The sequence below is a fragment of the Micromesistius poutassou genome (genome assembly GCF_964030765.1).
Source record: "Micromesistius poutassou genome assembly, chromosome: 18".
In the NCBI taxonomy this organism is placed as follows: domain Eukaryota; kingdom Metazoa; phylum Chordata; class Actinopteri; order Gadiformes; family Gadidae; genus Micromesistius; species Micromesistius poutassou.
The window spans coordinates 14,628,181-14,655,638 of record NC_140288.1 but is presented as its reverse complement, the minus strand read 5'-3'; the positions used below and the strand labels follow the sequence as shown (position 1 = coordinate 14,655,638).

The window sequence follows — 27,458 nt, the reverse complement described above, 5'->3', positions numbered from 1 at the left end:
TTTTCCGTCTGCTGCTTCCGCTTCGCCAGTGTTTCTCCTATGATTTATTTTATGAGTTGTTTATCCCAAATAGTAAATATAATATTTTGGTTTAAAATAATAAACGTCTCAATGCAGTGGAATTATTATCATGCCACACAATTTGCAATGTACATTATATTAATGTATTAAATCATCTGTTCTGTCGTATATTTATTTATAAATACGTGTAAATAATGTAACCTATGTATTTTGTATTATATATATTTAAGATTCGGTATGTGAACAAAAACAATAACATGGGATCTGTGTCATCAACGAGCAGTTGACCAAAAGTTTCTGGGATGGTGAAGTTATGAAACCTGACGTCATCAAATCTTGACGACATCGACTTGCATTTCTGCTTGTAGGAAATCGACTTTACTCCAACAAACCTATCCTAAATAAAAAATGTACCTATTTCAATTTTGGGGTATGTTTATTTAATGTCTGATTCATGTATTCCAGATTAGTTTCAGACCAATACTGTGCTACTTTGGCTAAGCCACCACCGCTAGAGGGAGAAATCCGCCCCCTATTGTATGTACTATGGCGGAGGAGTATGGAGGCTCATTCGGATCAGGACTTTTAAAACAGAAATTGACTACATTGAGGGAATATTCTGAGAATGCCTTACACCGGATTGGCGGATAGGCAATACATATGTGACGGATAAGACAAGTCGATCACGAAATCAATCACTTCACTCGCGGGAGGAATACAGATCCGAGAAAGTACAAAATACTACCAGGACAACAAAAACAATTCGGAGATGAACGGGGTAAGTTCATATGCTGGATCGCAGCATTACACAAAAGTATATTTATATTTATATGAAAAATAGATGATCTGTGGACGAGGGGGTCGCGGCGTGACTCTCTGTGTCAATCATTAACGGGATGATTAGAATATTATGGGACGTGTTTTCGGCTGGCCTGCATGTGACTGCCAGGCTCCACCGAACCATGCACAATTGAATGGGACAATCGGACTAGTGCTATCACCCTTATTATTGATATAGGCACAATCGCGAAATGGCATAACATGTTTATTATGAATTGCTGGTGGATCGATACGGAACCCCGTCGGAGTATCGTGAGAAAACGACGACCAGACGGGAGGCCTGTAATAGTAACGATAGCAGACATTATGGGTGTGTTGGAGCAAGATGTCCCCAACCCCGCCCATACACAAGTTACCAGCCTGGGATGTCACTGTGGTCGAAGTTTATAACAACATCAACTTTATTTGAGGGGGCCGATTAACTCGTTGTATTAAGCACATTAAGAAGATGGTCGGATTAAACCAGAAACACTGTTTTTTTTGGTGGTCTATCACGTGTTTATAACTCAAGACTCTCTACCCTCTACCTTCTATCCGAGCTATTAGCTTTGCTTCTATTCTTTTAGGGATTTGTTTTGGTTATTATTATTAAGGGCATAGAATTTACTGATATGAACACTCGTTTGTCTGTAAAGAAGAGGTCATTATAGGTTGGGCTGGGCTGTTGAATAGAGTGATTGTTGTTGCCCAATTGTGATTGTTGTTGATGTAATCAATGTGATCAATCAATAGGCTACACTTAACATTTATATAGAACAATGTTACTGACTTGAGAAGGGTTGTATCATGCTTGCTTGGTGAATTTGAAAAGGTAAGCTATGAAACATGGACTTAAGTTGTCCATCTGTTTCTGCTCACTTGTTTTTGCAGGACATCTTGTGCAACAGTCATTCCATCACGCTGTTAAGCTGTAACAACTCCAGGTCTCCTGGACAGAAGGACGAGGATGGTGAGTGGTATGGTGTGATATGGTTTAGTTCTCTTCCATATCTGATTGATTGTTTTGTTGAGGGTCATTGATTGGATTAACTACAATGCAACACTGTTTAACCACTCTTTCTTCTGGCATAGCCAGAAGAAAGAGTGGTATTTTAAACAGAATAGAACATCATATTTTTGGATGTATTCTGTGTCAAACTAAGCAGTGGTCTGTACATGTAGAGGAACAGGAATAACTTCTATATTTACTTACAATTTTGCAATCATGAATAGTGGGCACAACACAATGTTCCCTGAGGTTTCACGCTTCCCAAACTGCATTATTCAAGCACACCTTTGCAACACCTTATCAACCAACCCTTTTTTCTTTATTTTTGTTAAACCTTTAAACTCTTTAAAGGTGTAGTCTGTAGAATTTAGTGGCATCCAGAGGAACAGACTTGGCAGAAATTTAACATTATATTCATGGTATGTTTTAACAAGTGTATAATCCTGTGAAAATAGGTAAAAGAAATTAGTCATTTTGTTTTTGTTACCTTAGAATGAGCCCTTTATGTCTACAAAGACCTCTTTACACCGCCATTTTTCTACAGTAGCCAAGAAAGGACAAACAGCTCTAGGGAGGATGCATTATTAATAGCTCTCAGTCATCATCACTTGGTTACTCCATGCCATAGACGATGAAATAACATGACATTTTGGAAGTACCATCTGGCACCTTACAGGCCAGTACAGGCCACCGTAGCTTTCCTACGTCATTTCTGAAGGCAGTGGAGAGGGGGCTGATATTGATACCTCAGCTCTAGATGCCCCTAAATCCTACACACTGCAACTCTAACTTTCAACCCTTCCATTCAACTTTGAATCTCTGTTCAATCACACCAGGAAGGAGACTCACATCCACCAGCCTGAAGAATTATGACGGCTTCTCAGAGAAGAAGAGCAGCCAGTGTTCCCCGCGCTGGTCGGAGGAGCCCGCTCTGCACCAGCAGCACCAGTACCAGCACCACCAGCAGACCCCCTGCCTCCACGCCTGTGCCGCCACAGAGAGATCACTACCCCTGGGCTACAGTATCTCCCACATGCCCCTCCACAACAACACCTCCACCCTCTCCATCACCACCACCGCCAATACTAACCACGCCCTCCGGCAGAGGAGAGCAGCCCGGCACAAGGCCAGGGGGAAGAAAGCCACGCTGAGAATGTAAGTTGATTATCATTATTTGGTCATTCATGATCGTCTTTCATTCTTATTACGGTCCTTTACTTTTCAATGAGAATCTTACTTTCAATCAATAATAATAAACCTAATAATCATAGTATTTTCTAATTCTGGGGGCCTTTCATGTTTAAATAGGTGAACAAATAGATTCATGAATGATTGAATCAATAAGCAGGAGGAAACAGTGAACCACAGTAGGAAGTGCAGATAAAGCAGGGCAGCGGTTGAGTGGGCCATTGTGAACAAATCGGGTTTGAGGAGATATTTAAAAGCAGTGACAGAATCAGATTGATAAGACTTCCGGAGGTTGTAAACCCTAGAAATATATTAAGTAGAGGCCGCATTGACTGATTGATTGCTTCGGCCCATTGTTGCGAAACATCAATGTTGTCTCCATATTGGTGAGGCCAAGAATGGCCTGTAAACAAATGCAATACTAATAAAGTAAACAGGGGGGGCTGCGTCGTCTCTGGATAAAACACTGTAACGCTATACAGCTTTTTTATTCAAGGGTGGAGGAAAGAAAATGTTTATACATAAAATATATGTATTTTAGTTAAAATATATGTAAAATGATTTCATGTGAATATAAAGACTCAAATCTGTGGAGAAGAAAAACGCAGCTCCCCATTTACTCACAATTGTGTACAGGCCATTCCTTGCCTCTCCAATATGGCAGAGACGTTGACGCACTATCCACATGGCAATGCACTGTCTCTGTATATATGCCTAGGGTTGCAATGGTATGCTTAAGTCCCTGGTCACCCGAACCTGTCATTTGTTTCAATTAATGTTTGTCTTAGCGGGGTTGGCATCCAGTGTGCAAAGTCAATCCCCTTGTTCCCAGGGGTCGTCATCATGCCACACCCTGTACACACCATTCATTCTAAACGGCTGGACCCTTTTTACTGAGGCATCGTTGTAGGATGAGCACGATGTCCCTCGTATATAGATCAGCTTTTTATATGTGCTAAGTCACAGGTAGTAGACTTGAGTAAATATAAGGGTTATACCTTGGTACATGAAAGCAGCAGAACCGTCATTTGTGTTATGAGTGACGCCTGGGACACACGGTGTCGGACAAAATTAACAACACGTTTTAATATCTTACTCCTGGTTGTTCCGTCACATTCAGAACCCCTTTTTGATGCCATTAATAGGCGGCCCACTTTGACACTCGCCACTCGCCTGGAAATCTGCTCTGATGAGCAAATATAGCAGTTTGATTGAAAGAAAAAAGTTATTTGTTGATGGATGACATATAACAACTACCAATTTGAACTTTGAATTGAATAAACACATTTCCCTGTTTGGGTGACCAGGGAACAATAACAATAACAGTGTGTGATGACTTATTGCGTCCTCTTTCTTATTACAGAGCGGACAGGAACTCCCAGAACAGGAGAGTTACCGACTACTTCCCTATCAGACGCAGCTCAAGGAAGAGCAAAGCAGAGCTTAAGGTGCAAAGAGTTGAATATAGTCTTGCAATATGAAATATGAACATATTTAATATACATTTGTATCATGCCTGTTCTACTTTTGAGCTCACGTTTGGGATTATGGGTTGTAATTACAGATAGGGGATTTCTGTATGTGTGTGTGTGCGCGCATAGATGAAAGTAATCTGTTTTGTTCTAACCTGTTTCTAATGATGCGTCTCATGTCATGGGCAGTTTGAGGAAAAGAGGCACATTGATGACCTCATCACAAACGGTATCGAAGAAGGAATGGAGGTATGTTGTTTTTGTTTTCATGTTGACACACAACATAAATAATCCAATATGTTGCTATTGGAACTATGCTTTGTATTGCTCCTGTGGATGTTGGGACTATTTATTTGGAAGCATGACCAACAGTCAAACGCGCTGTTGTCTAGGAAGCTCCTCTTAAACATTGTAGCATGATGCCCTCTTTACACGCCATGGGAACGGTGGTTTCAGATTCTCTGTATCCTGTTGTTATTTAACGTTGTATATATTTTATACTATTTTTGACTGAAAGTCTATAGTGTTTATATTATAGTGGGAGGGGTGTTAGTGTTAAAGGGGGTAAACTCCCAGCCAAAGGGTTCCAAGTTAAATTGACAACCACCACAGTCCAGGCATCCATGAGCAAAATGACCCCTTACCCCGCTACCTGCTCCTTAATGCCATATCTCTAGATTTACTGTCAGTCGCTTTGGATAAACGCGAAATGCTAAATGACTAAATAGTACTAACTGGTTGAAATGTACAGTCTTTAGCTTATCTATAGACTTCCACTAATGCAACAAATAATTAATTAAATCATAAAAATGTTGGACCGTGTTGTGTTGTGTTGCTCCCATGCTGACCTGTGTTGTGTTGTGTTGTGTTGTGTTGTGCGTCACGGTGCTCCGTGCTGACCTGTGTTGTGTTGTGTTGTGTTGTGCGTCACGGTGCACCGTGCTGACCTGTGTTGTGTTGTGTTGTGTTGTGTTGTGTTGTGTTGTGCGTCACGGTGCACCGTGCTGACCTGTGTTGTGTTGTGTTGTGTTGTGTTGTGTTGTGCGTCACGGTGCTCCGTGCTGACCTGTGTTGTGTTGTGTTGTGTTGTGTTGTGTTGTGTTGTGTGTCACGGTGCTCCGTGCTGACCTGTGTTGTGTTGTGTTGTGTTGTGTTGTGTTGTGTTGTGTTGTGCGTCACGGTGCTCCGTGCTGACCTGTGTTGTGTTGTGTTGTGTTGTGCGTCACAGTGCACCGTGCTGACCTGTGTTGTGTTGTGTTGTGTTGTGCGTCACAGTGCACCGTGCTGACCTGTGTTGTGCGTCCCGGTCCCCAGGTGCAGCAGATCGAGGAGAAGGGTCGGGGGGTGTTCTCCACGAGGGGCTTCCAGAAGGGGGAGTACGTGGTGGAGTACCACGGAGACCTGCTCCTGATCCCCGACGCCAAGAGGAGGGAGGCCGAGTACGCCCAGAACCCGGCCACCGGCTGCTACATGTACTACTTCCAGTACCTCGACAAGACCTACTGGTAACGCTCCACATCTACAGCTTGGTTTGATTAGTATTATTATACCACCATGTGTGAGTGGTATAATATATAATATAATATGTCACCTTTAAGGGGCTGAAGGTAAGGTTTGAGGAGAAAGATAGGGCAGAAAAGAACAGATTTTTGATTGTTGCGTTAAAAACCCGTGGTGGATATGTGATAACGTTTTGTATGTGAATGTCCCTGCATGGGAAGATGAATTACCTTAACCAATAGGGGAAGAGATGCTGAGATGTCTAAAATCGAAATGGTCTCAAACAGAGGAAGGGCCGCAGGCAACCAGAACAGATCCTTTCAAAGCGCATTTCACTGGAGTGGACTTGAAGTGGCTTTGGAACAGTCCGGAGTACCCTCAAATTATAGCTTTGATTTTACCAAACAGCGCTTTAACTCATTCAAATGTTTTTTTTCTGTTGCTATAAAACCAAATAATGATAAGTTTCCGCCACATAACCCGAGAAAGTATTTAATTTAGCATGGCACTCCTTCTTTTGGTTTAAATTCCGTATTGTCAGCAACAACACCGGAATATTGCCTTCATGAGCGTCGTCTTCATCGGGACGTGAACCTTATTTCACATCTCATGGCTTTTCCAGGGTCGGCAGAATGGTTTAAGAGAGAACCCCCACACACTGAAATTGGCAAATTTCAGAGGTGATGAATCACATGACTAAAAGAAGCTTCCAAAGTTCCCTGCCATCAATATCATAATGATTTATTGGAGTTTTTGTATAGTTTCATTACAAATGTACTTATAATAATGGCAAGGCAAGGCAACTTTATTTATATAGCACTTTTCATACACGAGGCAGACTGTGAAGTGCTTCACATAGAAACATCGTCATAAAATCAAATATTTTATTATTTTATTAACCACTATCAACCACTATTTAGGTTAATAATAATAATATTAACGAGATATGCATGTGCAAAGTTTGCATTTTTGGGCAGTTGGTGTAGCGCCACCTTTGGGCCAATCAGTGTAATATTTGCTGTCTGTTAATCTTGGGTCAACCTCTACAGGTGTAGTAAGTTTCATTGAAAGTGTGCAAGCGGTTTAGGCTGTGTAATGCAAACACGGCGGAATAATAATAATAATAATAATAATAATAATAAAACTAACAATTACAATAGGTTGCCTCGCACTTTGTGCTTGGCACCTAATAAGGGTTTACACGAAACATGGGGAAGCAGGATTTAGTTACTATGCAACAAATAGCTGGAATAAACTCCCTGAGGATTTAAGACTTGCCCCAACTCTGACAGCTTTTAAAACAAGACTGAAGACTTTTATGTTTGCTTTAGCTTTCTGCTAAATCTTAAATCTACAATGCTTCTATTATTATTTTTTATTTTTTTTATTTTATTAGTAACTTTGCCTTTCTAAAATGCATTTTTATTAACTCTGCCTTTCTAAAATGTTGTTTTTTTAACTTTGCCTTTACTTTCTATCTATTTTACTTTTTACTTATCTATTATTTTCTTTTATTGTATGACAATGTTTATATGTGAAGCACTCTGCCTTGTGTATGAAAAGTGCGTTATAAATAAAGTTGCCTTGCCTTGCACCTTCCATTGAAGTCCCTTTCCTTCCTCCTCAGCGTGGACGCCACTAAGGAGACGGGGCGGCTGGGCCGGCTGCTCAACCACAGCAAGACGGGGAACTGCCAGACCAAAGTGCACGACATCAGCGGCGTGCCGCACCTCATCCTGGTGGCGTCGCGCGACGTGGACGCGGGCGAGGAGCTTCTCTACGACTACGGGGACCGCAGCAGGGAGTCCATCGCCGCCCACCCCTGGCTCAAGTACTGAGGACCACGGGGGGGCGACCGCGAAGGAAACGCATGGAGGTGATCCGTTAAAAGGGAAAATCGAACACTGGTGTTCTGCGTTAGCGACCATACAAATGCCTTAGTAGAGAGTAATTAGTACCTTTTGTGAGGAGTTTTGGGATTGATGACAGTCTATGAGGGAGGGGGGGGCGGGGGACTTGCTGACGTTTAGATGAGGTACATCTGCTTTCTACAACCTTTCATTTTGTATTTTGTTTCCGTATGATAGATGCTAGTTTTTTTTGCCGCGCTTTTATTTTGTACAGTTTGTATTACGACTCTATACCCAGTGATCCCAGAGCATGCGGACAGCCAGGTACTTCTTGTTTAGCATTTTCTATCCCCCTTCTCTTACTATTTACTCAGCCATAAAGCTTTTAATGAAAGAAAAGAAAGAAAAGTGCAATTCCAGTCTGTTTTCAACCAGTGGACTGTCACTTGGAGTAACTGTATAGTGTAACTGTTCTGTTTCTTTTAGATATTAACAAATATATGTACGTATATATACGACAACACTGTCAAATGTTCACTACTTAATACACTGTCTCAAGTGTTTAACCAGTGGACAAGACAGAATGTCATTATTACTTTTAGAAGATAAAAATATATATTTATTCAAATCACACATTTCTTTTGTTAGGCATAAATTATGCACTTAATCATGATGACTATGATTATAGAGCCCCTCTCTGTAAAGGCTTTTATTCCTTCTCTTGTTTGTATAAAAAAACTGCAATCTCGATTGTGACTGAATAAGGCTTAATTGTATTATTTGGTACAAACTCCATTACTTTGATCGGTTGGTGATTTATTTTGTATTAATGATTTTAATTTATCCCTTTACATTCATGCGCATAATTGTATTCTCAAGCAATATCGACGCCTACAGAACCAACGGTTTGTTCGTCCTTCTACTTCCAACTGTACGTTGTTTTGAATTTGCATTGGAACCTTTGTTGTTGTTTTATATTTAAATAATAGACACATATCCGTCTCAGAGGTGGGAGTAGGTACTGAAGTAGCAGACACACACATTTCACCTTCCCAGCAGTACACATCTGTACAATAAACGATGGGCTCGGATCGCTCATGTGTGTTTGACGTTAGAGAGCCTTGTAAACAGCATTATCAAATGCTTCGTATCAGACACTTTTACGATTTTTAGGGGAGAATTTGAATAGATTTCCAAAAAAATCCTCAGCCTCATTTCATCTATTGGATTCACTTGATGTTAAAACAATTCGGTTAATATTCTTTTGTTATAAATGTCAGAATTGTTTGCAAGGGGTAAACATGGTTTTTTCATTATCTCTAATGAAACATGCTACGAATTTCCATATTCAGTAACATTTACATTTTGGTCAAATCCAAGCCATTTCATGTAAAAATACTCTAGGAATACTGGTATATACCAACTTAATTATTTTTTTAGAACATAAAATGTAATTACTTCTCTACTCTCCCTACTTAACTATCAAATTGGGGTGGTTTTTTTCAAATGTTTTTTTTACATATAATATATTTTCTCTCATCTTAAAACACACTGTTACCATTTAAATCCTTTTAACTTGTGTATAATATGCAATAAAACTGAAGTGGAACTCTGTTACGGGGGGGGGGGGTAAAATGTTGGCTGTTGTAGTGTTAAAATGAATCTAAATAAACATGTTTTATGCCAAACACAAGATGTATGTCTCATTCACATAGATGAGGTTGAAGACAAATCAAACTTTGTGATAGCCTAAACATGAAGAACCTTTTGGTGGGAAACCTTTCTGTTGCCCTTTAAAAATATTGCAAGATGATTTTATATGTAAGTTTATGAATAAAACATTTAATTAAGTATCGAGTATTTGGAACATTTATCACTGATTTAACAGGTATCACTGATTCACTTAACAAATTAACACATTATCAGGTATTCACAATGACTCAATGACACAATTACATTTTCTTATTTTATTGCATATACACATTCAACTGGGCAGCCTAACCATCAGGAGATTTTCTCAAATTTCCATATAGCTTCAGTATGCATTCAAAAACAATTCCCATAGTGGTTTCACTAGTTCCGGTTCTATAGTAAATAAGATGATATTTCTTAACTAATCGATCACCTTCATCGATTAGTTAGTAAATAAGATGATATTTCTTAACTAATCGATCACCTTCATCGATTGAAACAATGGGTGAAGAATGTGAATATCAAAACTAAACCTCACTTTTTATTATGGGCGTGATTCCTTACTGGGATTTATTTTTTAAACAAAGTCAAAATGTACCAAATGTAGCTTCTAGGCTAATTTGTAATGTTTTGAACACAGCTTTGTCTGATTATAAGTGTGGGTCTTTCAATATGATCATGTTCATATTCTTAACAAACGGCCAACTGCCAAGTTGCTGGTGATGGGGGAGTTGCCTAAAATGACCGTAAAAACCCACTTTAAAATAAATATATAGGACTCCATAGTCCCCTGTCATATGAAAATGTTAATGTAAAATATGCTTAGAAGAAACAAGTGTTGATGTAAAAAAAAACTTCACTTCATTAATTGTCAGGGTGGGAAGAAATGTACATGGAATAATTTTGTGAATTCTGTTTTAAATATTATTCAGCTTTAAATAGTGTTAGTCTTTATTGACATGATAATGTACACCTTTTTTTTTTTTTTACAAAATGACTAATGCTGTTATAAAAGAAAATGTGTTCCAGTCATTGGACAAAATATCGTAATATCCAGTTTTGTGCAAACATTATAATTGGTAGATCATAAAAACTATTGCTTTAAATAATGGGAGCAACAGCACATGCCCGTGGCTTTGTGAGGGCACAGTGTAGCATGACTATGACTATCACAATCACAGCTAATGATGGAATTATTCTCGACCGGTAAATATTGAGACAAAAATAAATAAAGTTCTGGGTTCCACAACATGCTTGTTTCCCCAATTTAGTGCTGAGCTCACACGCACTCATTTGTTGAGTCTGTTAAAGCCTCAACTCCCTCCTTCGGATTTAAAGAATCTTATATGGGCGTGCGTGTCATCACACATTAATTCTCTCAGTTCATCACGTTTGATCGCATTCTCAGACTGACCCTCGTGGGATACACTCGTTCTTCGCTGATCTGTATGTCATCCATTCATTCATCCATCCACCCATCCAGCAATTCCATCTATCATCTAGTTGCAAGCAGAACACAGCAATGCCTTTTAGCGATGATAGGAAGTCCTTTGTGTTTTGGGGGGAGCTTTCTTATGAAGCCTTCTTCGGGGGGAACTGAACGCGCGGTCAATTCTAGCGGTTAGAGCACAGATGGCTGCTATAGGTGAATAAGGCCCGTGGGGTCTTCAGGTTGGACTATATGTGCTGCAGAGCCTCCTGGGCCTGCTCCGTGTACGCGTCTCCTGGCCCACCCCAAGGCCCGACCCCGACAGTGACGCCGCCATCACCGTCAAAATGGCCACCGCGGCGCTGCTTGTCACGCGAGAAGAAGCTAAACCTGTAGAGGAAGAATACATCGGAGGAAGAAGAGGAAATTATTCAAAGACAAACTGAATTGACGGTTGTGATTTATGTCTGTTGATCAATTTGTTATGAAATTGTGATGTCCTTTTAAATGTTTTTTTTTGTTTTTTGTTATGTAATATAAGTTATTTTAAGATAATGACAATTCATATTAATCCTGTGTTTTCTGTTTACAACTTGGGTCATTATATTAGAAACAACAGAGATATTGACTACTTATTAGAATCATTCATTGCTAATTTTAGTGTATTATTCTCAGTAAGCTCGGAGCATGGTGTCTAAGTAAGAGGGAAGGTTATTATATCAGTTAGGGACACAGAGTGGACAGGAATGGCCTTCACATGTGTATTCTGATTTGCCAATTTCTCTTGCTTGATTGTAAAAGTCCCCCAACGAATAGCCAATCAGAATACAAGAGAAGAGAAGGTGAGAAGTAGTCTAGGCCCAGGACATGCAAGCATGCTGCAACTCAGGTCATTAGTGGAGAAAATCTAGAGACATGAAAGCCAACCAATGGGCATAGTCGTACAAGTGACATGAGGCGTCTGATTGGCTGTAAAGTGGGATCGTCCGGGATTAAACCCGCCGCCACCATCGGCATAATAGCGGTGAAGATCCTGTTACAAGACACATAGAGGTGAGGGCAGAAAGACACAAAGAGACATGACATGAGAAATAGAGGAAGACACAGGAAGAGACACAGAGAGAGGGATGAAGATAGAAGAGAAGATAGAAAGACTGAAGTCAACTTCTCCTCTTACAACCTTAAACCCCAAATTCTAAACACATAAACCATGAAGTTCTGACTTCCTTATTTCTACTTCTGTTCTTAAAATAAATGTAGCAAATTAAGATGCTAACCTACAACTTGGAAAATTACAAATACACTGGCGCCTGCCTGTAATCTCTTACAAAATACCTGTATACATTTTCTAGATATACACACACTATAGGAATTACAGGTCGATCATACGCAATTGGTTCTGCACATAGTTATAGGTTTTGGTGCAAAACAGAATCAAAATGGTGAAGCGACTGTGAAAGGCTTGTGGTGTTCAGAAGCACCACGGGTGGTTAAGCAGGCTTTCTGTCAAGATGCCACACGCTAAAACCATGCTCCAAGTTACTGCCGTCGCTAGATCTTCAACCATCCTTCATTTAAATTTCCAATCAAGTGCCTTTTTTCATTAACCCATCAACTAGGATAATGTTTTGGTTGTCTATAATGTAGTTATGTATTTGTGCAATGAATACCAAAGCCAACACTGATCTTTATAATTAATGGTTATGTCAACCGTGGTTAATAAGCCATAGCATGCAGTGTTTTGAGACTCTGGGCAACATCTGGGGATTAATGGAAATAACATATCAAAAACACTGCAAGGTCAGTATGTTAGTTTAGAAAACGTAAATAACATAATGTAATAATATACTGTATAAATGTGTGTTTTCACTGATGAATGAAAACAAATTATCCTAAATAACCAAGACCCTTAATATAGTGTACATAATATATGTAAAAGTATATAAAAATGTATGAGGCTGTACATTTTTATATACTTTTATTCCTATTCTTATACAAATTATATATTTTTGACATTAATAGTGTGACTCAAGATTTTAGTGTGTGTGTGTGTGTGTGTGTGTGTGTGTGTGTGTGCATTTCTGTGCATGCATGTGTGTGTGTGTGTGTGTGTGTATACATTTGTGTGGGCATGAGTGTGTGTGTGTGTGTGTGTGTGTGTGTGTGTGTGCATGCATGTGTGTACCTGCATTTGCTGTGTGCATGCATGCATGTGTGTTTCTGCGTGTTTGCATGTGTGTGTGTGTGTGTGCGTTTGCCTGCTTGTGTGTGAGTGTGTGTGTCCACAGGTAGAACATACAGGCGTTTGATTCCCGACTCCGGCTGAGGGGTGGAGCGGCCACGAGCTCGGGGCTCAGGAGAAGGGGACGGAGACGAGGTCATGACCTCCTCGTCAGCCTCCTCACTGCAAAGAGAGACGACGGCGTCGCCCGGGGTCACTTCTGAACGCACCGTGAATTTGGAAATAAACAACTTGGCAAATGGTCTACTTTAAATATATATCGGAGCGTCCCTTTGAGTTTCATTCTCTTTTACCTGTTTGTCGTTTACTTATTGACTAAAGCCGTTTCTCAATACCAAGTATGCGGACTACGTTCTCGCGGACTTGGAAGTACGTACTTGGCAAGTCCGGACTTTCAAGTACAGACTTCCGAGAACGCGAGTACGCACTCTGCAATTGGAACAGCAGCGGACTCGATGATGCATTCTGGGATATTTAACGGTCCCAAGTCCACACGAGTCACCTCCGATGCGTCCTCGGTAGAACGGCCTCATCGAGAACGCATAGAGAACACACACGGGTTTTGCGACAGTACTCGCGTACTTGGAATTGGAACAGTGCTTGGGCTACCACTGATGACGTTTATCGAGAACGCAAGTACACGAGAACACACGAGAACGCAAATTGAGAAACGGCTTATATGTTTTCCATGTCTATACCTTTTATGTTTTCGTTTTCATGTAGTGCTTTTGGCAATAAGAACCGTCTGTACGGGAGTGATCCAGATTCCTCTGGGCTACGTCTGTGTCCTACCTCTTGTAGTAAGTGAGCTCCTCCTGCAGCAGGAAGACCTTGGCCTTGAGCTCGTTCCTCTCGTGGAGGACGTCCCTCAGCTCCTGCAGGGTGAAGCGGGGCCGGTTGGGGTCCTTCTGGTCCAGGCCGGCCGCCTCCTCCTCCCCCTGGGCCTCCTGCAGGGACACAGAGCAACATGCCAAGGAGGGAAGGAAGGAAGCAGGGGAGGAAAGGATGGATGGACGCATGCAAGGAGGGATAAAGAATGGGAAGGAGGAAGGAGGGAGGGAGGAAGGAAGGAAGGAAGGAAGGAAGGAACGATGGTAGGAACGAAGGAAGGCAGGAAAGATTTATGGGACAGGGGAGAAAAGATGGATGGACGGATGCAAGGTGGGATAGAAAGTACAAAATGAAGGAAGGAAGGAAGGAAGGAAGGAAGGAAGGATAAGTGAGGAAAGAAGGATGGAATGACATGGATGCATGGAACGTGTATGTACGGATGTAAAGAAGAGTAGAAGGAGGCGAGGAAGGACAGGTGGCCAGATGGAGAGGAAGGAAGGAAATTAAGGATGGAGGGGGCAGAGAGAGAGGATACCTTGGTGAAATATTCGAACACAGCAGGCATGTCCTCATGGTACATCGCCTCCTGGTGGTAAACGGGTGAACTTCGGGTCAGACTTGGGGGTCCCTTTTCCTATACCGCCGAAATGCGCCCTAAACGTGTCTCTACTGACCGTAATTCAGTTATACTGACAGCAGATTAACACTGCACAAATGACAAGTTACCTCACAAATCTAATAGATTTGTAGAATCTTATTCACACGAGAAATCTAATTGGCGGAACAAATGTGATTTCACTGTTGTGACCTATTTTTAGTGTACACATCTGCTTTATCTAATTCACTGCACAAATTGAATTTGACTGTGTTTATCCATTTCATAGCATTAATCTAATCCACTGTAAAGGTCTAAGGCTGTGCACTCTTATGAAGCACATACTCAAATAGACAAAATCATGCCACAAACACCAATCCTTTTTATATATGATGCAGAACCACAGTCATAACCACAGCTACCACAGTCATAACAACTACATATTCAATGCGTTACAATAATCTACAGTGCCACTTGTCAACGTCCGGGATCAGACATAAAGTCCAGTGCTTTTAAAAGGCCAACACTCTGAAAAAGGCCCTATATATAGCAGTGCCTTTCCATGGGTGAAGCTTGACCCAGTTTGACCCAGTTGGCGAAGCGGAACACAAACCACAGCCAAGTTAGTTTCTCACAAACACACCATGCTGCCTGCGAAACAGATCGCAGGCCTAATTTGTTAATTAAATGCATGACCAAACCAAATTCTAAACAAAGCTTTTTGAAGGGCACGGTGGCTTATTTGGAGTATTTATTCGTTAAGAAGTCTCACAAATTAGACTTTAGATTCATATCTAAAGTCTGATGGCAGACAATCTCAGATCTGGGTGAACGGGCCATTTTTCTCTTCATATTTGTTTGGACCAATGGTGTTGCTGGAGGGGGGTCTGTAAATTGCGTAAATAGAGAACTCGTAAATGGAGAACTCCTCTGCCAGCACTAGTACACTTTCAGAAAGTGTAGACTTTGGACATTAGGAGGTTTTGAACCCCCGGACAAACACCCATACCACGACTAAACCACCCTGCCACACCATGTCATGACCACACATCAAGATCAGAGGGTTAGCCAGACGACGGCACTCTTCACACCAAACCCCCACAGCACTCGCCCCCCCGCCGTCCTGCCGCCGACCCGGCAGCTTTACCCAGAGCAACACTGCTTCTTCCTCCTCCTCCACCCCCTCCTCCTCGCCTCCCTCCTGACTCCCGGCGCTCAGGGAGACACAGAGGGGTCGAGGGGCGGGCGGGTACCCCCCCACCCCCTCCTCCGTCATGGAGGTCTGGGGGTCATCGTCTCTGGGTGGGTGTGACAAGGCCAGAGCTTCAGCCCCGCTCAGCACAGCAGGGTTAGCCGCGTGCTAGTGGAGAGCAAGAGGTACACGGTGTGAGTGGTGTGTGAGTGGAACTAAGGAGCTCTAAGCGCACCGTTCCGCCCATGAGGGTTAGAGTGGAGCAGGCCCTGGGAACCATGGAGACGTCCGTGGGAAAGGAGAGACGTTCCCACGTGGGATTTATTAGAAATGGGTGAATATTCAGGAGGATGTAAAAAAAAATGAGGACCACTAGTTCTCTTTGCCTTCTCATTCCTCTTTTCAGAAAGCACGGTAGCAATCGGGTGGTGTGGGGGTCCAGGGGTTGTGTTATCCTTGTAAAATGCCAACAGGATCCCAGGAGAACAGTTTCTAGGCTATGTCCGGAGTCAATACATCAGTAACAGAAATAGCAAGACTATTACTACTGCATAGATACTGAAAAAACGGAATAAAAGAAAAGAAAATACTCTGAGAGATGGTTCAAAAAATCTACACATTGTAACCGGCATAACTACCTCCACTAATACAATTAATATTCAGCTGCTGGAACAAAACATTAGTCTATTGCGCATCTTGCACGGGCTGAAAGTCCCTGTGTGACCACATATATAAATAGTAAATACATTATAAAGATACAATAATACAATCCCTATTTCTACCGCATCATTAAACATGGACAACGCGTAGGATTAAACAGAACTCCCTCCCACCAGAGAGGACACCAGATTGCGTTGCGCCCCCCCCGTGTCGTTTACCTGCGTGGGCGAGAGAGACGGCCGCTCCTCCTCTTTCTCTGCGCCGGGCGCGACCCCTTGCAAGCGCTCCCTCAAACGTGTCACTTCCTGCCGAAGCGCGCCCACTTCCTGTCCGCGCGCCTGCGAGCCGGCCTCCAGCTCCACCTTCTGCTCGATGAGCGCCTTCCCCTGGGCCTCCACCACGGAGATCTTGTGGCGCAGGTCGTGGTTGATCTTCATCAGCCGATTCTGCTGCTGCTGGAGCTGAGGGCGTGAGGAAGAGGAAGGGCAGACATCAGCAGAGAGAGAGAGGAGGAGGAGGAGGAGGAGGACACAAAGGCATCGGAGATGGACGATGATGGATTTAAGATAAGTGTTAGGTTTGATCCTACTTTATCTTATGTTGTGAGATAAAATAGTGGTATACGGTTTTTGAAATGGGATTTAAACCTTCAAACCTCCAAGGTTATTAACGTTGTTAAAAATTGCATTGAAGAGTCAGGTGATGGAAAATGCGGGAAATCAAATAAAAACAATTAAAAACAACATTGTGCCTTCAGTCACTATTTGAGACTGTGGAGAGCATCAGTCTGGACCTATCTCTGTACAGATCGCTGACTGAACGTGAACAGGCTCTCACTGCTTCCACGTCCTCGTTCTTCAGGGTCAGCTCGCGGTCCTTGGCACGGATCTCGTCCCGCTGCTTGTCCACCACCTCCTTCAGCTTCTTCATCACCTGCCTCTCCCGCTCCGTCATGCCTGCGCACCACCGAGGAAGAGGAGAGAGCGGTCAGGTGGGCTTCAGGGTCACCCGGCAGGCACAAGGGGAAGTAGCAAAAGAGGACGATTTGTTCTTTTTGGGACTGCTCTGCAAAGATATGTGATCTTTATTATCTGCTGAGTTTCCCCACATTGTTAAATAGTATGATCCAACACTAAGGGGGGAGGGGGGAGGAGCTTGTGTTAAGTGAAGGGTTCTCAACCACCGGGCCGCGGAAAATGAGACTACAAAAAAACGAAACAAAAAATGATTTACCCTATACGCTTATTGCATAATGTTAACAGACAATGAACAAGCTCATTTTTAAGTTATTATTGGCTTGATGTTTACACAGTGTATCACAGTCATATTGTTACACTGTTAAGACTGATACTGTCTATTAATGAAACTGTGTCTGTATTCTTATTAATGGTCCCCACTCCCATAACGGGCCTAGAAAATATTTCAAATATGCATACTGGGCCTCTGGGTCATAAAAAGGTTGCGGAACCATGGTTAAGGGTGTTTGACTCTGAGTCTAAATGTTGTGGGTTCAATTCCCCACAGCCCACCTATAGGCATGCTAGAGCCAGATACATTACTGCTCCTTAATAACATTATTCACTGTAAGTGAATAATGTAAGTAAGTAAGTGGCTTCTTATTGAAGCTTCCTCAAAATGACTCAATAGGAAATGCAGAGATTACCCAGACTTGTATTCGAGTCATTCATCCTTGGTCTCCAAAACAAACACACACTCATGCATCGCACCCAGCTCATACAGACCCATCCGACTAAAATAAACCATGATTCACTGCCCGGGTTACAACAGAGGGAGGGCCAACTCTGTTTGAAGACAGCACAGAATCAGTCATCTCACTTCCATCGTTTATATTCACCTGCTCTCCTCATTTTAAAGAACTAAGATACACCCTGAAGGTTTGAAACACATCAATCCAGCAGGTGCACTGGGTACAGAGGACAGTGTGTCCATGTTGTGTGTGGAGGGGTGGAGGGAAGAGAGAGAGAGAGAGATAAAAAGAGAGAGAGACTGTGGGCCCTCTGTGACATCACGTCACAGAGCATCTATCAGGGCGAGACTAGCCAGCACCAGAGAAGGCCTGCTTTGTGTGCCTTTGTATGTGTGTGTTTACAAGAGAATGCCACTGACTGATAGACAGATATATAAATAGATTACAAAAGACTTAACATTAAACCCCAATCACTGTGAATCTGAGTGTTCTAAACACTCTGAATCACTCTGTATGTGCATCCTAACTTTAGATGCACACTAAAACCAGTCGGTTAAGTGAATAGAGTTGTTTTCTTGAGCATAACACGGTTAGGACGCCTAGACCTTCATCACGTCACATTGCCCCTAAAAACTGCTGATTCACCAAATACAAGCAGTATTGTTCAGTATTTACCCCATTATTGAATGTAAATAAACTACCGTGAAAATGACCATAACCTTTTATCGGCCATAACCAGATTAAGCTGTGCATGTAAACATACAAAATCAAAGAGAAAAAACGATTTAACCTTCTGCGGTTGCTGTTCGAGGAAAGCAGACCAAAACGCTTTAAAACCTTCATAAATGTGTGGCCACAAAGTTGACCGCCGTGATCCACTATACATGGGAGAGCGGTTCTTCCTCACCTTCATGCCTCTGCAGGTCCTCCTCACTCAGGGGGTCTTTGATGGACAGGTTGGTGAGGAGGGACTGGTTCTCCTCCTGTAGCTGGGCTATCTGGGTGAGAAGGTCCTGGGCCTCTCCTCTCCACACATCCTCCACCAGCTCCAGCTCCTAGTAGTGGTAGACACACACGCAAACACACACACACACACACACGCTTTAATTGAGGAGCTTGAACTTCAGCCTTCAAGCAAATCAGCAGAAAACATATTTTTTAATAGTAAAGAAAGTGTTAAGAAAGTTGAAGAGGGTTATGGTCTGCTGATTTGCTTAATGGCAGAATCCATGTTGTTGTCTTCATATATTACTATTAAGTACTGTTTTAGTCATTACAGTGATTGACAGTGTTATAATATCTTTATTAAGATACATGTCATTAAGGGGAAGGTAGGGGTTAGCGAGCATTGCTCATGAATGCCACAGGTGGACTGCAGACATTAGTGTACGAACCCAGATCCTGTAGTCTGGGAGTCTACTCCTCACCACGGAAGTTACATTGCAGTGTATAGTGTGTCGTGTGTCATAACAAATATTTCTACCTCTTAAAGAATCCTTATCTCTGCCAGAGTCACAAGACACACACACACACACACACACACACACACACACACACACACACACACACACACACACACACACACACACACACACACACACACACACACAGATGCCAAATCTAGACTCGTCACTGTCACGAGAACCTGTGCCATTCTGATTTCATAGGAATCCCATCGGATAATCTCACACACTCGTCAGGTCTTCGGATCACAGCCACAAAGTGGGGATCAAAACTAATTTGACGTCATCACCTACCTGGCGGCGAGTCTGCGGGATTAACCCACGCGACAATGTTGACATATTCTCTGATCGGTGTCTACTAATTTGAATGCATAAAGCACTTGAATACAAATCACGGATGTGTATTCCATAGCAAAGCCAGAGACATACAACGTCTGCAATGCATGTCAACCTACAGCCACAAATAAGCATTTATTTGACCCAACAATAACATTGACCAATCAATACCTTTTTGTGCTTTTTCTCCTTCTCCATGCGATCCATCCGTTCCAGGCGGAGTTTGTCCAGCTCCAGTCGGAGTTCCTCGGTCTCTGGACTGATGCTGTTGCGGCTCACCATCACTTCCAGTATCTCCAGTACACGAACCACTTTGGGCATCAGTCTGGACAGAGCCTCGCAGCCATACTGGTCAATGATCCGCTCGAACTCCTGGCCCACCACGGCGGCTATGTCATACACGTCCATGACCGTCAGGTCGGCCACGTTCTTCTCCAGTGCCGACCCAAAGTCCTCCATGGCGGCTATTCTGATGCGGTTCTATGTGTTGTTTTGTCCTCTGCTTTGGGTCGCTTCCCGCAGTCCCTCCCCGGTTTCCTATTATGTTCCCCAGCTACGCCACTACACAAACTTCCTTCCACCATAAAACTGTTGACTTGCAATTCCTTCTTCTATTGCCATACACTTTCGTATTCAGACTGTTCAAAAAGATCGGACGTAATCCATTTTATTATCCATTTAATGTATGCCTACTTCGAGAGTATAACTTTGTCTATTCGGGATATCGGGATCGCCGGCTGTATTCCATCGCCCTGCCGGAGATTTGCATGTCCATGACGGCAGTGAGTGGTCAGATTGCATGGCGTACTGCGCATGACAGGATTTTAGAAGGGTGGAAGGACGTCCTCTATAAAAACGAGCCATCTGTGATCCTGGACTACTGATGTGTGCTACGCATTTGTTATAGAGATGTAATAAAGTATATTTGATTCAATAATTAAATAATATCTTGTAAATTAATGTAGATAACTTTTCTCCTATAGGACATAGAGACATACCTATTAATTATTCTTTAATAAACAAATTGCAGAGGAAAATACCAGACAGAGCAAGTGTGATAAATAGACATTTCTTCGGCTGCATTACAATTTTATGAACTTTAACTCTCTCCACAAAATTATGACATTTTAAAAACGCTATTAATATTAAGAGTAAGATGCTTTTTTTATGACAGAGATAAAAGCTATATGCATACAATATTTTATTTATAACAGTATTTGATGCTGTGAGATGATGGTAGGTTTATTCATCCAGATGTGTTCCAGTCAGGATTCCCCGCTTCCAGTCTCACTTTTTCTGAACTACAAATAAAACAGAAAAGAGAGATGAATAAATAATAACAGAGAAACATACAAAATATGGTTAACGCAGAAGAGTACAGATTGTTGTACATTAGTTAAACATGTATTTTGATGGATTTACTATAGTCACTACTCATAGTTGCATTGAAACGCCTAAAAGGACCGATCCCCTTATTAATGTTGTACTTCAATGTTCTACTTATGAAATTCATAATTCTAAATCACCGTCCATCACTAGATGACATCATCAACACCAGACACCCACACCTATGCTCACCGCGTTCTTCAAGAGGTTGCCTGACTTGGTGAAGATGTTGGGTTTCCGGGCTGGTGTGGGGCTGCTCTGTGGAGTGGTCTTGGTCTTGGAGACCGGGTTCAAGGACGTGGGGCCGTTCAACGTCGGTTGGAGTTGCGCTGGAGTCGAGCCCTGGGGTTTGGCGGAGCTTTGGGTTGTGCTAAACGTTGTGTAGGGTGTCGTCTGTGTGAAGGACTGATTCGGAGTGTATGGCGTGGAAGGAAGATAGGGTTGAGCTGATGGTGTGTAAGAGAGGGCGGAGGGTGTGTTTGACAGGGCGAAGGGTGTGTTTGATAGGGCGGAGGGTGTGTACGCTTGGGGAGACGGTGTGTAGGAGAGGGTGGGTGGTGTGTAAGGTTGGGCCGATGGCGTGTAAGATAGGGTGGATGATGTGTTTGATAGGGCGGAGGGTGTGTATGGATGGGTAGATGGTGTGTATGGCGCATATGTCTGACGGGGTGTGAAGGGCTGACCAGCTGTGTAGGGCTGAGGCACTGACGTGAGCAACGGAGATGCTGAAGGGGGAGTAGACGCCGTCGTTGTGGACGACGACGACGACGATGATGATGATGATGATAATGGCGGTGGTAGCGACGCCTCTGTTAGGGCTTTCAGGAAGGGGTTGCTGTTGCCGAGACCCTGGGTGGTGCCGGTGGTGCCGGTGGTGCTGGTGCTCAGGTAGGGCTGCGTTGGGGAGTAGGGGAGCTCAGGTAGTAAGGTGGGAGGAGGTGGCGGTGGGAAGCTGTCCGCTCCGTCGCCGTCCTCCTCCTCCCTCTCCGCCCCCCCCTGGTGGTCTCCGCCCATGTCGTAGTGCTTCTTCCTCAGCTCCCCCAGGCGCACCCGCTCCTGCTCCAGCTCGCTCTCCAGCTCCAACACCTTCACCTGAGGAGAGGAGCGGGGAACACACACCCTCTAAACATCCGCGGTATGATGTGTGGCAGAGGGGGAAAACGATCATTCTCTGGTCATCCCACACCTGTTCACACCTGGATAGGTGTTCAAAGGGAAGGGCTTTGGAGGGGTCCGGCAGGAGTGCATTGATACTTTGATTAAGCACTCATCGAGTAGCACTACTGTGTTAGTATTAATTGCTTTTATCAATATTATGTGTGGTTTGAATATGATAAATTGCCTTTTAAAAAGGAAATTTGTAATCGTTTTTCAATATATATATATACACTTTGAAAAACAAATACAAATTTCCCTTTTAAAAGGCAATTTATCATATTCAAACCACACATAATATTAATATATATATAATATATATATATAATATTCTCATGCTTATATAGCAGGAAAATTGACTAATAGACTGAATAGACAAGGATACATGCTGTTCATTAATGTATGAAGAATGAAAGCATAGGCAATTTGGGGACTCAAAGGATGTTTCTAAAGAAAAACATCACCACAAACCTGAGCCTCCATCTCCATCTTTTTGAGCTTGATGAGCGACCTGCCAGTGAAGTCCATCGGAGCTATCAGGAAACACAAACCATTTGAAGTATCAGAAACATCACCGCGTCACACAGTACTTTGTGTGGTACTTATCGTAGCATTAGTGCTGCTGTGTTTCAGGCACGGCGCTCTCACTTCTGTCTGTGACCCGCTGCTGTCCGTGCTTGGTGGAGGTAACCACGACGGCGGTCATGTCGTTGACGTGTCTGGACGCCTGCTGCAGCGTGTACAGCTTCTTGTTGTTGCGGTCGGCCTTCACCTGGGAACACCACGAAACAAGAATAACACTTATGGTTATTGACGAGAACGTGTTGTTGAGTGATTAAAATGTTGGGGAAATACCCTGATTCGACTGCTCGGGAACCGCATGAATCTGCAAGCTCTGAATATGAGCAAAGATGTTGAAATGTAATGTAATGTAATTAATAATGTAATTGGTCGGTAGTGAAAATATTAAAATGTAAGGAGATGGTAGTGAACATGTTGTAATGTAATGTAATGAGACGCTAGTGAACATGTAATGTAATGAGACGGTAGTGAACATGTTGTAATGTAATGAGACGCTAGTGAACATGTTGTAATGTAATGAGACGCTAGTGAACATGTAATGTAATGAGACGCTAGTGAACATGTTGTAATGTAATGAGACGCTAGTGAACATGTTGTAATGTAATGAGACGCTAGTGAACATGTTGTAATGTAATGAGACGCTAGTGAACATGTTGTAATGTAATGAGACGCTAGTGAACATGTTGTAATGTAATGAGACGCTAGTGAACATGTAATGTAATGAGACGCTGGTGAACATGTTGTAATGTAATGAGACGCTAGTGAACATGTTGTAATGTAATGAGACGCTAGTGAACATGTTGTAATGTAATGAGACGCTAGTGAACATGTAATGTAATGAGACGCTAGTAAACATGTTGTAATGTAATGAGACGCTAGTGAACATGTAATGTAATGAGACGCTAGTGAACATGTTGTAATGTAATGAGACGCTAGTGAACATGTAATGTAATGAGACGCTAGTAAACATGTTGTAATGTAATGAGACGCTAGTAAACATGTTGTAATGTAATGAGACGCTAGTGAACATGTAATGTAATGAGACGCTAGTGAACATGTTGTAATGTAATGAGACGCTAGTAAACATGTTGTAATGTAATGAGACGCTAGTGAACATGTAATGTAATGAGACGCTAGTGAACATGTAATGTAATGTAATGAGACGCTAGTGAACATGTAATGTAATGAGACGCTAGTGAACATGTAATGTAATGAGACGCTAGTGAACATGTAATGTAATGTAATGAGACGCTAGTGAACATGTTGTAATGTAATGAGACGCTGGTGAACATGTTGTAATGTAATGAGACGCTAGTGAACATGTTGTAATGTAATGAGACGCTAGTGAACATGTAATGTAATGAGACGCTAGTGAACATGTAATGTAATGAGACGCTAGTAAACATGTTGTAATGTAATGAGACGCTAGTGAACATGTAATGTAATGAGACGCTAGTGAACATGTTGTAATGTAATGAGACGCTAGTGAACATGTTGTAATGTAATGAGACGCTAGTGAACATGTTGTAATGTAATGAGACGCTAGTGAACATGTTGTAATGTAATGAGACGCTAGTGAACATGTTGTAATGTAATGAGACGCTAGTGAACATGTTGTAATGTAATGAGACGCTAGTGAACATGTTGTAATGTAATGAGACGCTAGTGAACATGTAATGTAATGAGACGCTAGTGAACATGTTGTAATGTAATGAGACGCTAGTGAACATGTAATGTAATGTAATGAGACACTAGTGAACATGTTGTAATGTAATGAGACGCTAGTGAACATGTTGTAATGTAATGAGACGCTAGTGAACATGTTGTAATGTAATGAGACGCTAGTGAACATGTAATGTAATGAGACGCTAGTGAACATGTTGTAATGTAATGAGACGCTAGTGAACATGTTGTAATGTAATGAGACGCTAGTGAACATGTTGTAATGTAATGAGACGCTAGTGAACATGTTGTAATGTAATGAGACGCTAGTGAACATGTAATGTAATGAGACGCTAGTAAACATGTTGTAATGTAATGAGACGCTAGTGAACATGTAATGTAATGAGACGCTAGTAAACATGTTGTAATGTAATGAGACGCTAGTGAACATGTAATGTAATGAGACGCTAGTGAACATGTAATGTAATGTAATGAGACACTAGTGAACATGTTGTAATGTAATGAGACGCTAGTGAACATGTTGTAATGTAATGAGACGCTAGTGAACATGTTGTAATGTAATGAGACGCTAGTGAACATGTAATGTAATGAGACGCTAGTGAACATGTAATGTAATGAGACGCTAGTAAACATGTTGTAATGTAATGAGACGCTAGTGAACATGTTGTAATGTAATGAGACGCTAGTGAACATGTTGTAATGTAATGAGACGCTAGTGAACATGTAATGTAATGAGACGCTAGTGAACATGTTGTAATGTAATGAGACGCTAGTGAACATGTTGTAATGTAATGAGACGCTAGTGAACATGTTGTAATGTAATGAGACGCTAGTGAACATGTAATGTAATGAGACGCTAGTGAACATGTAATGTAATGAGACGCTAGTGAACATGTAATGTAATGAGACGCTAGTGAACATGTTGTAATGTAATGAGACGCTAGTGAACATGTTGTAATGTAATGAGACGCTAGTGAACATGTTGTAATGTAATGAGACGCTAGTGAACATGTTGTAATGTAATGAGACGCTAGTGAACATGTTGTAATGTAATGAGACGCTAGTGAACATGTTGTAATGTAATGAGACGCTAGTGAACATGTTGTAATGTAATGGGACGCTAGTGAACAAGCTACCTTGGAAGACGCCACTAGCTGGGCAGTGCTGGCTGCGATCTCATGTGAACAGGCGATGAGCTCCTCGTATTTACCGTTGTGCGACACAACTCGGTCAGCGGACTCTCTGAGGAGCAAGGATATTATCAGTATCACCAAGAGAAATACTCTTTACTCTTTAGTCTCACAGAAAACAGAGTTTTGAAAAGGGTTGTTTGTGAGGACGTACAGTATTTGAGTGGCCCCCCAGCCAACCGCCTTGGAGGCTGAGATCAGGCCCTCGGTCCAGCGGGAGTTCTTGGCGTAGAATTCATCTGCAGATGCTGCCCCCTGTGGAGAGATTCATGGAGGTTTTGTTTTTCTAAGAATTTGACTCCGTAGAAGATTCATTCATTCATTCATTCATTCATTCATTCATTCATTCATACTGATTCTTGAATACTCCAACTGAGTCTAACTTTACAGAAATATACAGACCCCAGTTTGTTAGTTTCTTTATCACAGAGGTGAGGCTTCACTTGTGTTCGCCCCTGTAATACACCTCTGTGATAAAGGCCGTTTTACATGTTTTAACATACATTTCTGCTACCAGTGAATGTGAAGGGAGAGAAATGGAATAGTCCTCTGACAGTGATTTGACTGATATCATTGCCCTTTTCTGTCATAGGATTTAAAAGGGAATTTTCCCTTCCGCAGACATAGCATAGCAACCCTTAATATATTAATATATATATATATAATATATTAATATATACAAATACACAACAACAACCAAATGTCAACTCACCCTTCCACTCTCCACAATGTCCTTCTGCAGGTCGGTTGCAGCTGTCACCAGCATATGAATGGCCTTCAGAGAGGGGTATGAATATTAATACCCATCCTGATTAAATATACATCCAATTCAAATTTATGTTATAAACATGGAGACACCTCACCTTCATCAGATCCGAACAGGACCCAAGAATACTGTTACCAAGGATGAAGAAAAGGCCGTCATTAAATGACTGAATGACAATGATCACACATCGGAACAGATTTGAACATGTTTATGAATTATTGATTATGAATGAATAACAGTAGTTTATATATTTCACTGACCTCTGGTTGACTTCTAGTTTTATTCCGGTCGTATCTCGTCTGGCCTGGCTCATTATCTCCTAGAAAGAAAAAAGGATTTGAGTCACACATGAAATGTTCACTCCTCATGCTTCATGTCCTGTTTGTTTGTTTGTGTGTGAGTGTGTGTGTGAGTGTGTGTGTGTGCTCACGTCCATGCGCAGCACAGCCTCCTCGATGGCGGTGGAGGTGGCCACCATCTCCTTGTCCACCATGTCCCCCATCTCCTCCTTCAGCACGTCTCTTCCTCTGGGCTGCAGCTCCTGCACAACACACGGCACATCAGAGAAGTTTATGAGCTGTGTTGTCCATAGTTCATATATATATTCATATATATATTACTGATGATCACGTTTGCATTTTCAATTACTATTCTTTTTTTCCCTACCAGGATTATTTAAAGGATTTTAT

General features: G+C 42.1%; 3 protein-coding genes across 6 annotated transcripts in view; 1 reads left to right on the top strand and 2 right to left on the bottom strand.

Moving 5' to 3' along the window:
* The first annotated feature begins 581 nt into the window (after positions 1–581).
* kmt5aa (lysine methyltransferase 5Aa) lies at positions 582–9,467 on the top strand. The gene is made up of 7 exons (XM_084482840.1): positions 582–799; positions 1,732–1,810; positions 2,686–3,004; positions 4,401–4,485; positions 4,699–4,758; positions 5,824–6,014; positions 7,637–9,467. Exons 1-7 carry the CDS (start codon positions 791–793, stop codon positions 7,845–7,847), a joined length of 954 nt encoding a protein of 317 aa, XP_084338966.1. The 5' UTR covers positions 582–790; the 3' UTR covers positions 7,848–9,467.
* A 370-nt stretch (positions 9,468–9,837) lies between these two features.
* rilpl1 (Rab interacting lysosomal protein-like 1) lies at positions 9,838–20,775 on the bottom strand. Of its 4 annotated transcripts, XM_084483398.1 has the most exons (10): positions 20,179–20,775; positions 19,116–19,263; positions 17,338–17,456; positions 16,719–16,961; positions 15,796–16,008; positions 14,589–14,639; positions 14,015–14,169; positions 13,280–13,384; positions 11,926–12,013; positions 11,245–11,370 (listed from the first exon to the last, which is right to left on the bottom strand). In XM_084483398.1, the coding sequence occupies exons 1-10, from the start codon at positions 20,464–20,466 to the stop codon at positions 11,365–11,367; spliced, it is 1,416 nt and encodes a 471-aa protein (XP_084339524.1). In that variant the 5' UTR covers positions 20,467–20,775; the 3' UTR covers positions 11,245–11,364. The 4 variants fall into 4 exon arrangements, 3 of the variants coding, with proteins under 3 accessions (XP_084339523.1, XP_084339525.1, XP_084339524.1); XM_084483397.1 differs by lacking the exon at positions 11,926–12,013 and having other exon boundaries at positions 9,838–11,370; XM_084483399.1 differs by lacking the exons at positions 11,926–12,013; positions 14,589–14,639; positions 15,796–16,008 and having other exon boundaries at positions 9,838–11,370.
* Positions 20,776–21,272: 497 nt separating this feature from the next.
* The window catches only part of hip1ra (huntingtin interacting protein 1 related a), a gene marked incomplete at its 3' end in the record, with an annotated part of 16,064 nt that continues 9,878 nt past the window's right edge, over positions 21,273–27,458 (bottom strand). The window contains exons 24-33 of the mRNA XM_084482727.1: positions 27,200–27,310; positions 27,030–27,088; positions 26,867–26,897; positions 26,716–26,778; positions 26,158–26,258; positions 25,950–26,055; positions 23,197–23,320; positions 23,020–23,081; positions 21,586–22,485; positions 21,273–21,308 (exon numbers count right to left, since the gene is read on the bottom strand). Coding sequence (XP_084338853.1) covers positions 21,273–21,308; positions 21,586–22,485; positions 23,020–23,081; positions 23,197–23,320; positions 25,950–26,055; positions 26,158–26,258; positions 26,716–26,778; positions 26,867–26,897; positions 27,030–27,088; positions 27,200–27,310 — 1,593 coding nt within the window. The remainder of the gene's footprint in view (positions 21,309–21,585; positions 22,486–23,019; positions 23,082–23,196; positions 23,321–25,949; positions 26,056–26,157; positions 26,259–26,715; positions 26,779–26,866; positions 26,898–27,029; positions 27,089–27,199; positions 27,311–27,458) is intronic.